Below are 13,856 nucleotides of genomic sequence, written 5' to 3'. Positions count from 1 at the left end.
GAAGAGAGACTAGATCTGCAAAGGAAGAGTTTCTCCACAGAGATGCCTGCTCCCTTCCTGAGCGTATAGTGCCAACACTGTGCAGCCTAACGAGTTCTGGGCAGTGCTGTGCCATGATACCAGCCCCACCAGTGGCTGGAGCAACACGGCACTGTGGTCAGAGTGCTCTGAAACCGCTGATGCTCAGTGGATGAGGGAATGCGGCAGAGCTGAGCCCTCTTCTGCTGAATTAATCACAGAGACACTGGCAGAATTTTAAGATGTTGCACTGGCTGTAAAAAGATGCAGCTGCTTCGAGGCTGTAGCACAGAGAACTCGGAAAACAAGAGAAATGACACTGCCGGATGATGCTCCCAACTGTGGCGTATGTGCTGCGCGCTGGGTGAGCTTTATTTCCTTCATTGCCCTCTCCAAAGAGCTTTGCAAATTGTACCCAGAATGCATGATGTAGCAGAGAGGCATTAAGTGACACATGGCTGCAGGATGGTGGTGAGGAAGATGTGCACCAATACTGACTTTCAAAAGTAATCCCTGTAACCATGGGATGGTTTCCATTTTCCAGTAGTCATCTCCATTGCCCAGAATACAGAGCTGAGCTGGAATGAGTGGAATGCTGGATAACAGCAGTGTACAGCCTCAGCTGCCTCGCGGGGAATGTGGAGATCTTTTTATTTACACCCTGTTCATTAATTATGTCCTGCATCTTCTATAGGAGCCAACAAAGACCATAAACAACAAGGAGAGATGCCTGAGAAAAGCATGACTCAAATCCATTGCAGGGGTGCAAATCTTCTGCTGCACTGGTCCCAGAATACAAATTGCAGAAGATATTTCTCCTTACTGGAGTCTCACAGTTCTCTGATCTTGCCCTCAAACTACATTATGCAAAAGTCATCTGAAATAATCTTTGGTCATTTCAGTTTATCCCTTATTTTCCTGAATGATGGGAGGTGGATTTCAAGGTGACTTCTCATTTGCCAAAATCATTACAGCCTGCTCCTGACTGACTGGATGGAAAAAGCACTAGGCAGATGCACTGATTCTGCACAAGCCCATCAGATAAATCTGTGCACTTAATTTCACACACCTCATGCAAATAGTCAATTAATGCTCCTGCTTTGGCACTGAATGCAGATTCCATGCATAAGACTGGGCTTATTTCAGCATGTCCAAGCCTCCGTGCAAAATGGAGATTAGACACAGGTTCTGGCTGAGAAATTTGTAAAGAGAATTTACCCCAGGCTCCTTGCCACACAAGCACAAATAGGAGTGAGGACATAGTTTCAATGCTAATACAGTCTCTCTTTACTGGATAATATCTAATCAATTGTTTCCAGCACCCTGATGAATATGATGCACTTCCTAATCCTGCAGTCAGTCTATTAGACATGGATTGAAGTCATCAGCAAGCAAATAATGTTCTCAGAGATATGACACATTTGCTATATGCTCACTTGGGGCTATGTTCTTTTTGCCAGACAATAACCCTACTCCAGGAGTGCAGAGGTGTACATAAGCAATAGGAAAGAAGAGTTTATTAACCAAGATGGTTATTGCATCGTTAGGAGGAAATGTTCACCATTGCTGAATTCCATGAGAAAGTACCCCATAATTTCTCAGACCTGGGAATGAAATGATGCTCTGGCAGAGAGCTGGGCTGCTGCCTTTCTGTGGGGTGGCTGACGTTGGCTGTCAGGTTTTGAGCCCAGAGAACAGCATTCAGATGCTTGCTGAAACAGGCAAAGCCCCTGTTTCTGACGGAGCAGTTTCCTTGCTGGCAGCGCTGTGGGATCACACAAAGTTGGGGTATCCCATGCTGGTGCCAGACTGGTGCTGAAGGAAAGGGGAAGCTGTTCCTTCACTCATGGTTGTACCCTGGCACTGTTGTGATTTGTTCTGCAGAAGCTTCATTGTGAGGAAGCTCATGGTGCAGCAGAATACACTCAGTGACAACAAGGGCAGGAAGGAGCAAGAGTTGGGTTTGTTGACATGGTAGTTGCAATTCAAGTGCCAAAACATGGGTGGCCTCAGAGCTCTGACAGGTCCCATATCACTCAGCCTCTTATGAGTGTCCTGGATAACCTGGCATACCCCAAACGGCACAGATGCCTCTGAATTGAGGACTGGGCATGTAAGTCTCCTGAGAGGTGCAGAGCAGTGCTCTGACCACACTGGCTTTGGGAGATCATGAGCAGGTTTACGCTGGAAGACAAGACTGTCTCAGCCCGTCTTTGGGAAGCATGGGTGCAATGTGAAGGTAGGTCACAGTGGAGGAGTTGTGGAGGCAGCTCTGCATTCCCATGTGCAGGAATGTGGGAACTCAGGACTTGGGAATTCTGCCAGTCCTCACCTGTAACGGAGAATTCAGCCCTCTGGGTTTTTTTCAGGCCATACTTAAAGTGTTCACCTCCTTGGCCTTTTGACTAAGGCTTACGCAATCCCACCACTGCTGCAAACTCCCACAGAGCCCACTGTAGTCTCACCTAGCTTTGCTTCTCATCATTGAAGCTCCTCCTATAATACTCTTGTACCTGCCTATTTTAACATCTGAACACCTGGGATTTATAAATGAATGTCAACTGGGCCCTGTCCCTTGGTTGAGCTGATGAAAGACCATTTTCCATCCAGCTTGCAGCAAAGGAACAAGATTTCAGAACTCTGCAGATTGTCTGGACTTGAATGTTAACATTCATGCTCAGTGCCAATCTTTACTGACAGTGCCCTCAGCATCAGCATCCTGACAGCAGGCATTGTGACACTGGCTGGGGACTCCCGCAGGGACCAACTCCTCAGGGATGGCACCTCCTTCCCTCATCAGGAACCTCTCCAAACCTTGCTTTGCCTTCTGACTGCACCCAGATGCGCACCCCACAGCTGCACTTCACACTTCCCAGGGGGAGCATGGTCATCTCTAGAGCCCAGCAGAACCCCTGGGGCTATGGACTGGCTTTGCCAGGAGCCTCCAGGATCAAAGCATTAATCAGAAATCTGGCGCCATGAGAGAACACTTTGATCATCAGCCTCAGTTAAAATAACCCCATAGACTCCTTTCCATGTCTCTGATGGTGGGAAAAGCACAGCTTGCTGGGGTGAAGGTAAGTGATGCTGCCTGAACTCATGCAGGCTGCGGTGGGGCCCATCCACAGCACCATGACACAGCCCTCCACAGTAAGTGGGGTGACTAAGTCCACCAGACCCCCTGTCCTGCTTTGAGGACAGCCGGTTGGCCCAGGTGCTTCTGAGGTCTGGTTTGCTTCTCTCCATAATCACTGTGGACAAGGAAACAATGCTGCAGAATCCATTTTTCACTGGTCAGCTGGTGCCCGTTTGAATTCTGTCCACAGCCTGTCACCGAGGCTGGCTCAGACACTGCTCTTCTCCCTGCCAGAGTCTGTGGGAATGGCTTGCCTCTCTGAGCTTCGTTGGGTGCACACTGTAGACATGTCTTTGTTGTTTCTTTTCAGACAAGCCACGAATGAACAACATCCTTACTTCTGCCACCGAACCCTATGACCTGTCCTTCTCCCGGTCCTTCCAGAACCTCTCCCACCTCCCACCGTCCTATGAGTCTGCCGTCAAGACAAACCCAAGTAAATATTCTTCTCTGAAGAGACTAAGTAGGTGTCAGCTCATTTCATTTCTTTTGTATCTCATTTGCTTGTAAGCCACATTGGGCACAATGTTAAGGCAATAACCTTCTTCCCTCTGTCGTTGTACTGCCCCAGCTGGTGTCTCTGGTAATGATTCTTCTGGCTGTCACTTCCCATTAAGGAAGAGTGTAGAGAAAGAGCCACTTCATTACTGTGAGAGCACATGTGGTTATTTGCTTACTGACCTCCTCCTGCGCTGCCTCCCATTACACCACCTTGTATCTGCTCCTCATAGAGTCATCTGAAAATCTTTCTGCTGGAGTTGAGATGAACCAAGCTGCCTGCCCCGGATCAGCTGAGTTCACTTTGGTGTACCCAGGGCAGATATGGGGTAGCTGAAACCAGATGACAAGCCCATGTTGACAGAAAGCTGCTGAAATGGTTGGGAGCATCTGTTTCAGTGGGAGGACGGTGGTGTGACCTGCCGTGTTTCATGGTGTATGTGTCTGGATCTGGTCCTGACTTGTGCCGTGCACTGATCTGAAGACCGTTATTGCGGCATGTTGCTGACCACCCTGTTCACACTAGTTGGTATCTGTTCTTTCTTACTGTTTTATGTATTGCATTGTTCTGCCAACTTTGCTGTGAATGCTCCAGCCCATCACCTTTGCTGATGGCACTCTTCAGCTTTGGTGGGTTTATGAAATAAGTGCTATTTCTGCAGGCAAATGCTCTCTCGAGACTGACACTAGGTTTGTAGTATATACGTTTCCATGAACATTTTCTGGATGCAGCTTGTATTCATACTGCTGAATTTAGAGAGATATCTTAGGTGTTTATCCTTGCAATAGCTTCATTGAAGGTAGGTCAGGATGAGGAGCAGATCCTACTTCCTTAGTATGTATAAAATCTGTATTCCCAATTTAGCCAGCTAAGTGAGAGGCACAAAATTAAGTGGCAGAGAAGCCCTTGGACTGTCAATAGGAAATCTCTGTGGAAAATTTTTCAGAAGAGAAAATGGAGTGGAAATGTAGCACATAAAAATCTCAGCCCATTCCTTGGCACTTCAGCATGGAACATGTTTAACATTAAGGCAAATGCATTTGATGTGTTTAAAACTAAGATTGTGCTTAACCTTGTTGTAGAACAGAGGTGAGGTATTTTGTGACTGGAGCCTGCCATCTTCCCTGTTCAGTGTGCCACATACATAACCCTGCTTTACCATGAGCTTCGGTCCCTGATAACATTTGGATCTCACACTCCCACCCACAAGCATTTTCCCCTCGCTACAGCCCAGTGATGGACAGTCCATGTTCTTGATCAACTTTGATGGTACTATATAATATTGGAAAACCCTTGAAATCACGGCACTTTGATATTACTGCTTTAAGATGTGATGATTTATTTTAATTTCCTAGCTGAGATAAATTTTTTTAGCGTAACAAATATACCCTCTAGATAGCCCTGAAAACTGCTGTTTAATTGGTAATTGATTTGCAGTGCCTGGGATTACCTGGGATACATACTTCCTATTCAGAGCCTGAGAAATTTCTGTCCTGGCATCACTGAGAACAGGTTAGAAACGATGGCTGCTCCTGTCGTGATGCAGACGATGCTCAGGACCATTTCTAGCCTGTGATTTATTGCTTCACATATTGTGCATGGATTCTCAGTGAAATCTCCTTGAGCTCCATATTAAAGCTATTGATGTATCTCACTGAAACATTAAAAAACCACAGATGAATCCCAGCTGAAACTCCCACCCCTTCCACAGCCAACATCTGGAAATGTATGTCAGATCTGAACACTCTCCTCTACATACTCCTACAATTCTTACCTGACTCAGAGGAGTATAAATTCACCCATACCAAGCAATGCTATCTCTTCACTGAGCAATACCTTGCTAAGTGGTGTCTCAGCAGTCTGACCCATCGGGTGCAGTAAAGTTTGCTCAGCAGTTGAAGAAAGGACAGGCCCTCCCTTGTCCAGCTTGCCCCTCAGTAGATCACAGAGAAAGGAATAAGTATTGAACTCTAGCACTGCATTTCCTAGGTATTTGTCCAAAATGACAAAAATAGGTTTGTATTAAGGTGCCAAGATTACACATCTTCAAGAACGTGCTGAGTGTAATCAGCATCCCTCTCTTGAGCTTTTCTTGACAGTTAATGGCCCTGTCTCGATTCAGAGGATAACTGGCAGTCAACATGAACCTAAGAACATTACAGTTAGTCTTTGTGTGTTGGCTGGAGTGGGGTTCATTCACCCCCTTAGCTTTTCAGCAGCATCCACCCTAGAAGGGAATCCCTGCACACTGCAATGGAAAGAGCAGCTATTTACCCATGAGTGGCAGGTTCTAGTTATAGTTCAGTCATCTTTGCAAGGCACCAAACTATCCTTTTGCAAAGCACCTGACAAATGTCAAACCAACTGCCTCACGCTGTATTTTTGACTAACTAGACAGCAGTTCCAGCTCTGAAAGTGCTAAGCACTCCTTGCTCCCACTGGGCTTGCATATGCTCAGCTCCTCTGGAATCACTGAATCACTTTCTTATGGCTGGTCTTCTTCAGAGCCAAAGGAAAACAAGCACTCAGGTCCTAGACCTGCCCTTGTTAAATGTCAGCAATACTTTTTCTTACTCCATATGAGGGAGCTAAAGGCAACACAAATTCCAGCAAAAGTATTTAAATGCTGGGATTTGCTAAGATTTTTTTGTTTTGTTGTTATTTTTCGTATTAAAAATGACTTGTTTATAACAAACTCCCTGCCATGGTTAAAAAAAAAGAATGTTATGAAGAGCTCATTAACAGACATCATATTTCTGAGTAAAACAAAAGGAATTAGATACATTTTTAATCAGCTGTTTCAGTTGTCAGACAGCTAAAGGTCACTTATTCTCCCACAGTTAGCAGTGACAGTGAAATGCAGTTTCTTCTTCCCAAGAACATCTAAATTGAATAATCAAGGCATATCCAGGAAGAAACAATGTTTAGTTTAATATCTCCTTGCCAGAAATTAGAAGACAGAGCTCAGCAAGGGTATGGTGAGATCCACCTCACCCAACTTTAGCTGTTCAGCGATCAGGCATCTTGTTTGTGCATTTGATGGAGGCATCTCTGTAGTCAGTGAAGGACATCTCCATGTGAGCTCTCTGAAGGTCCCAGTCTGTAACTGACACCAGAGTTGCTATGGTAAGCTACCTAGCTCTTTGCTAGATAACAAGCCTAATTTGAGATGCCTAGAGCTTAATGAGGTACATCCCACTTTAGGAGCCTCATCTCAGTGATTTGTGAAACAAGGAAAAGATGAGCATCTGCTGCATCTGCATCCCTGGGGAATGTGCCCAGCTTGGGGAGGGGACCTCCTCACCGCTGGGGTAGCAGGATGGGCACTCACCTCTGCTGGCGTTTGGCTAAGAAAGCAAGACCACGGCTTCTTCTTCCAGAGCAAGAGCTTGAAGAGGGTCCAGGCCTTATAGGAGCAGTAGGAAACACATCAACCTGGCACAGCAGCCAGCCGGAAGCAGAGCCCATGCAGGCAGCGCTATTTCTGCTTCCATGGCTGTTTAACTCCACAGCTTTTACTTCAAGGCACAGACAACAGGAAACCCATTTGGGGTTGCTCCATAGGAAGCCAGGGAGGAGGATCCCTGAGGGGCAGGGTACCACATCCATGGGAAGCCCTATGCCCTGTCAGGCTGGCATGTGGGAAGAGCAGCGGTGGGTGGATGTGGGAATACATGGCTGAGCAGGAGTAGCTGGATTAATTCTATCCTGCCCAGCACTCCAGGGAGCTGGTGCCTCCAGCTAAGTGAGAAAGGTCGGTCAGGAAGGAAGATAATATTTTCAGGCATATTAAGCCACTTGGTATTGGCTGAAGAAGCATCACAAATGACTAGGCAGCTTGGAAATGTTACAGCCAATTAAAGCAGGAGAGACAAGCCCAGAGAGGAAATACACTGGAGCTGCAGAGAAAGAAAAGCAAAGAAATTACCTTTAAGTAAAGCAGAGAAATGACTGTGATGGCCTTACAGACATACATTAATGCACGTATTTTAACCATATTCACTACGGAAAGAAAAAATATCCTTGGCTTTTCCACATTCTCTTTGCAGAATGCCACAAACATACCTCATTTCTCTAATTACAGTGTGAGAGGAGCTGTGCTCTGCCTTTCTGTGATGACATCTCAGGCACGTAGAGGTGAGAAGTGTAAGAGCACTCATTTGGGGCTCTCCCTCCAAATGGGAGGAAGGAAAAAAACCCCAAAAAGCTGTCTGAGGGCAAATTAGCTCATTTAAAGCCAAGTCAGATGAAGCACTTAAACACTCCTCAAGTCTGATGAGACCATCCATGGTCAATGTTCTAGAAATTGCCAAAGAAAGAAAGGGAGGAAAGAAACAACCAAAACCCATGGAAAAAAGAAAGTCCTGAAAATGTGCAGAAAATGTGATTTCCAGTAGTTCAAAATGTATGAAAAATGTGAGTGAAGCCCCGGAAGTATGAGATTGACTTAAAAAAGAGGAGGAACTTCCTTTATCAATCAATACATCAGTGATTTCATTCTGTCTCCACATCATTTCTGGCCTTTTGGAATCCACTAAGGACACATTTTGAACTCTTAAGCACATCCATGAGGCAGAAACATATTCTATTGTAGTTTTATTTTGGCTAAAAATACAAGTATCAGTTTTCACATGAGCATCAATGAGAACATAAGGGGTAGCAGTATCAGAGCCTCACTAGCCCAGTGACCTTACTGGTGCAATATGGATGAGATGAATCAGACTGGATGGATTCAGTTACCAGAAACATTTTGATTTTAGGAAACTGTGCAACCAGATAGTCCACAGTTCCCACTAGGTGCGAGGGTGAAGCACCCAGTGGCTCCAGTCTCAAAAGCCCAGAGATGTACTGGTTTCATTGCTTTCCCTGGATACAGAGATGCTGCGGTTACAGAGCTGTGCTAAGCTTCTCCCTTGGCATGAAGGCACATGTGTGACCCAGCGCGCTTGGCCTCCTGTCAAGCTACATGCCCCATGACTGGTTCTGCAACACTCATGAACTGACACCACATTCCAGAGGCAACTGCCTGTTAAATGTCTGTCTGGTGCCTGCTTAAACCGACTTGTTCACGGGAAACTGCCGTTTCGGCTTTGATTCCTTAGAGATGGAGATGTGAAGTCTTTCTACACCTGAAAATGTTCCCAGAATGACTGTGCCAACATCTACATGTGTCTGTCAGCATCACAGGAGGACACAGCCTATGTGAGCTTGGGAACACCTTTGAAATGGGATCAGTTCCCTGAATGGTTTAGCCACTGCCAGCAAAAGGCCATGCAGACCCCTACACTGTGTACAGGGGTGGAAGAAGGAAGGAAAAGATCTTTTTAATACTCTAAGTTGGCAAAAATGTTAACGTCCAGAGCATGCTGCATTCTTTATCTAAATTGGCAAGGAACAACTTCAAAACACTTTTAATCAGCTGATTCTGCCACCTCACCAGCAGCCTCAGACCACTGTAAACCTCACATAAGCTGGTTTAGCTCCTGCTGGCAATTACCACAGCCAGGTTTGAGCATCCAACCACATCTCCATTTGGGATATTCTCTCCTTTAATTACGTCTATTTGGAGTCACTTGGGCAAATCCAGTGGACCTTCTGTCATGCAGAGCAGAGGCCAAGTGCCAAAGTGCTAATTGCTTAGCTCCTATTCAGCATCCATCTCCAAGCATCATTATCAAGCTTATGCACACCAAGTGTATGCAAGTCTATCTATGGCCACATTATAGAATAAAAATATCTACAATTACTGTGGCCATATGGAATTTTCCCAGTCTTTCTCAGGCTTCCTAGAAGGTGATTTTAAAGACACAAGAGATTGAAGGCAAGGGAGCCATTGTCTGACATTTGCAATGAGACAGTCTTCCAAAAAGCTTAAAAAATGACTTATTTCTACAGTATATACTCTGGAGAGCAAATCCCATCAGCAGCAAGCTGATGTAGAGGAGAGCTCTGGGTAGCTCTCCACCAAGGAGAGCCTTGATGGTGTGTAGGCTGTAAAGAAGAGGTCGGCAGCAACAGTGGTGCCAACAGGCTGTGCATTTTGGCACACATATTCTCAGCTTGTACTTTTGGATGCTGAGACATGGGGATCAACCATCCTCCTCACAGGTCCTCTGGGTTATGTGGACTGTTCTCAGGACCATGAGAAGCAAAGCCCAGGATGCTGTGAGAGAGGGCTGAATGATCCAGCACAAGATGCTTACAGCACTCAGGGTTCAGCTGAAGATTTAAGGCACCAATACATAACTTGCCTTGTGAGCAAACTTCCAGGGTGTTGTGAGCACCTATCACACATCATAGGTTCGCAGAGTGGCTTGGGCTGGAAGGGACCATAATCTTCACATTAAAGTTGGTTGAATCAGGTCATTCCAGACATTGTAGGATTAAAGTGATGTATCAGGATGCATCTACAGTAGCCAACATCCTTTCTGAGTCTAAAAGCCAAAAAGAGGAGGGTGGGTAGGAGTGGGTGACCTGAGTTCTCCCGAGAGAAGCAAATCGAGCAAGAACCATTCCTGGAGTTAATTCCATTCTATCAACCAAGGTGTCTGAAAAATGGAAAAGGAGACTCTAGACAGACAATTCAGATTCTCAGAGAGAGCATCCCATGCCCACCAAACCTGCTCTGTGATCGCATTTACAAAGACTCAGAAGTAGTCATTAAAGATGTGAGGAAGTCAGCCATGGATTCCAGAGCACACCCACATCTGAAGCCAGAAGCGAGGTGTGAGTTTCTTCAAATGGGAACTCGCCTACCGCAGCCCACCTTCCCTGTGCTTTCTGTATCAGTGTATTGTGAAGGTGACACTTGATAATTTCCCCATGACTCACCATTTGTGTAAATCAACCAATACCACGGTCTGGACTCGACAGCCTATGGTCTGTTGTGTCATGGTGCAAGATGTGTTGTGTTGCACAGGGTCTTATACCTGTCTGCGTGCAATTATAGCACTCTTTGTCTGCTATAAGCCCATGGTGACACAACCCACACAGGGCTGGCATCTCTGACAGGCAGCACCCTGACATGGATGTCCATTCCCAGGTCCAGCTGCTGGTAGATGGTCCCTTGGAGGAGGCAGCTGGTCCACGGCTGTGTGCTGTACACAGTCCCTTTTCACCCCATGGGACAGCGCTCTGACATTCCTAACTCTTCCCTTTCCTTTCCCACAGCTGACAAAGAGGCTGATGAGTACTACATGAGGAGGAGACACTTGCCCGACCTGGCAGCCCGGGGCACGCTCCCTATCAACGTCATCAAAATGTCTCAACAGACCAACCAGAGGGACAGGCCCCGCCGTCCCATCAGGGCCATGTCCCAGGACAGAGTGCTGTCTCCTGAGAGGATCATGCCAGAGGAGTTTAGCATGTCCTATGAACGGATCCTCTCAGACGAGCAGCTCCTGTCTGCAGAGCGCCTCCACTCCCAAGACCCACTGCTCTCCCCAGAGCGATCGGGGTACCCTGAGCAGTCTATGTCACGGGCATTGTCACACACAGACGTCTTTGTATCAACACCTGTCTTGGATCGCTACAGGATGACAAAAATGCACTCCCATCCTAGTGCCTCAAATAACTTGTACAATACCTTAGGTATGAACCCAACCTCCGCCAAGCGCCAAGCATTTGCCTCCCGACGGCACAACACGGTAGAACAACTGCATTATATTCCAGGACACCACCATCACTACCGCACAGCGAGCAAAACAGAGGTGACTGTTTGATATGACCTCGTGCATTGTAGATACTCATTAAGGACTGGGGTGGCCACAGCACCCCAGACTGCAGTGGCCTTATAGGCCAAGATAACCTCTGATAACTCAGTGTCTGAAAAGACTTCTCTGACAGTCCCATCCACGTTGTTGTTTTCAAAGCCACCCCTTCATTGGTGACATAAGAAGAACCCAAGCAAGCAAGCAGATGGTAGTGAGGGATAATAGGGGAAATTTCTTGATGTGCATCAGTTTCTGTCAAAGAAAGCCATAGTAGTCAATGGCTCCTTCTAAGGGCTCACCTGCATTATCTCATTGTCCTTATGAATTCAGGACTTTTCAGTTGCTACAGGTAGAAGCAGTCTCATGCAGCCCAAGACAGGGAGGAGGAAACGCAGCACCCAGTTCTGGCAGGAAGGGGTACTGCTCTTGGTCTGCATGCCAGCCCTCATGTTTGGCCTTTGTGTAGCAAGAAGGTAAGCTTCTGGCTGCTGGGGATCACCTCCAGACTGCTCACTATCAGTCAGCACCCATACGTCTGTTTTCCATCACCCTTGGAGTGAATTCAAGGGCAGACTTTCCTAGGGGACTGGCAGATCTAGGGACAAGAATAGCCTGGCTGAGAAATAAAGGTTTAGTTTATATTAAATATATTCATAAGATAAAAACATACTAGTGCCTACAAATCGCCTGCTCTCTCAGTGTAGGAAGTAGTGGGGTTGATGTGTTCAATAAGCACAAATATGCTGAAATGCTTGTTAGACCCTTTTCCCCACTCATTCTAGTATCTTGGTGTCTCCAACATGTAAATAGGAAGGAGGAAGAGGGTTTCTCTTCCTCCAGCTTCTTGCCACTGCTGAACCTAAAGCACCAGAATTCGTCCAGCTTCACACTGCTGACCTGTGCTGGGGAAAGTCCTGACTCCACTGAGACCCCTGCAAGGCCAAGGCTACCACACGCTCACTGCGCCTGTTTATTTTCCTGAAAGGATCTTCCACCGGCCCAGTTCCCCCATTTCTGAGCAAACTCTCTCTCAGTTACATCCTAGAACTCCATATGTAGCAAATCTTTTTCTAGCCCTTAGCAGAAGCACAAAGCTGAGGGTGTCTTGTCTACAGAAAAAGAGGTCGGTAATTTTCCATTATCTTCTCTCCATCTGCAAGAAAACCTTCCAAATTCCAAATCCACTGAGTACCAATCCTAACCATGAAGACAGTTACATTTCATGCATAGAAATTATATATCCAGCATAATTATAATAAGTGGGCATGTTGTATATCTGATTAATGCTAATTAGATACTGTATATTTGTAACATCTGTAAAACATAGACTCGTGGGTCCAGAATTTGTGAGGGTTTTATCTTTGGCTTTCAAGCCAGATTGGGCTTTGCTTTGGTTTCTGTTAGTTTTCTTTTGGTTTGGTTTGGGGTTTTTTTCCTTGTATTTGTGTTCCTATCAAATTCTGTAGAACTCACACTAGAACATACTTCTGTGGCCAGGAAAGGGTCTCAGAGGTCTTGAAGGCCAGCCAGACCCAGTGCTGTAACTGTTAGTGCTGGACTCACTGTCCTTGGTGTGCATTCAAAGCCCCACCACATGCACACGCCATGCTGCTAATCCCAATGAGGGGCATGCTTGTCCTCCAGCTGAAATGACAACTGACTGCAGGCTGTAAACACATTCTCATCCAGTATTTCTCTCTTCATGTCCTGCATTCCCACACTGAGCCTTTTCCTACATGGCTTTTCACTTCATTTAAATTAGGTCTGCCCTTCTCGCTCCCCTCAAATACCTCCCACCTCCTGGCCTTAATGATGTTCCCAGCTCAACACATCATTCCTGTAGCATATAATGACCGTAGGTTGTGAGTGTGAGTCTTCTGTGGAGGCTTATGGTACAGCATCAGGTTTATCTAGTGTGGGGTAGGCAGGAAGAGCATGCCATCTTCCCCCGGTGGGATTTAGAGGTAGGAGGCATCAGTGGGGTGGCCATGTGGCCTTTCCCATTCCCAGCCTGTCTTAGTTCATGAGCTTTCTTCTGCCCCGCCTGATGGAGACTGTTCAGAAAGGACTCCGGCTGTCACAAGTATTGGGGCTTTGTTTGGCGGAAACTGAGCTGGGAAGGAATGAATAAGAGTCTCCATGGTTCAGATGGTCATTACCGTGTGGCCTTGGGCAAAATCTATCTGGGCAACAACCAGAAGAGTCTGTCAATCAGAGTGGCAGTTCATGGCATGGGAGGGATAAGAGAAAAAAGGCTCACAGCTCTTCTCCTTCCCTTGATGGACGCTTCCTCCCCTCACTACCTCCAAGCTCCTCAGCTCACTCACTGGTTACTTCTTCACAGAAGGCAATCGCTGTGAAAGCATTGCGCTGACCTCCCCACAGACCGAAGCTTGTGCCTCTTGTGAAGAGAAGAGAATCGCACACGACTCATGGGGAGGCAATCCCCACTGGGGTTATGAGGCTCTTCCATTCTCTCTTGGCCCAAGCA

General features: G+C 46.5%; 1 protein-coding gene across 1 annotated transcript in view; it reads left to right on the top strand.

The window, feature by feature from the left end:
• The window catches only part of SHISA6 (shisa family member 6), a gene marked incomplete at both ends in the record, with an annotated part of 224,557 nt that extends 213,183 nt beyond the window's left edge, over positions 1-11,374 (top strand). Inside the window, 2 exons of the mRNA XM_080629691.1 lie at positions 3,465-3,617; positions 10,824-11,374. Coding sequence (XP_080485817.1) covers positions 3,465-3,617; positions 10,824-11,374 — 704 coding nt within the window. The remainder of the gene's footprint in view (positions 1-3,464; positions 3,618-10,823) is intronic.
• Between the last annotated feature and the right edge of the window lie 2,482 nt (positions 11,375-13,856).

This window comes from Psittacula echo (genome assembly GCF_963264785.1).
Source record: "Psittacula echo genome assembly, chromosome: 14".
NCBI lineage: Eukaryota > Metazoa > Chordata > Aves > Psittaciformes > Psittacidae > Psittacula > Psittacula echo.
This window is presented reverse-complemented; position numbering and strand designations above follow the sequence as displayed.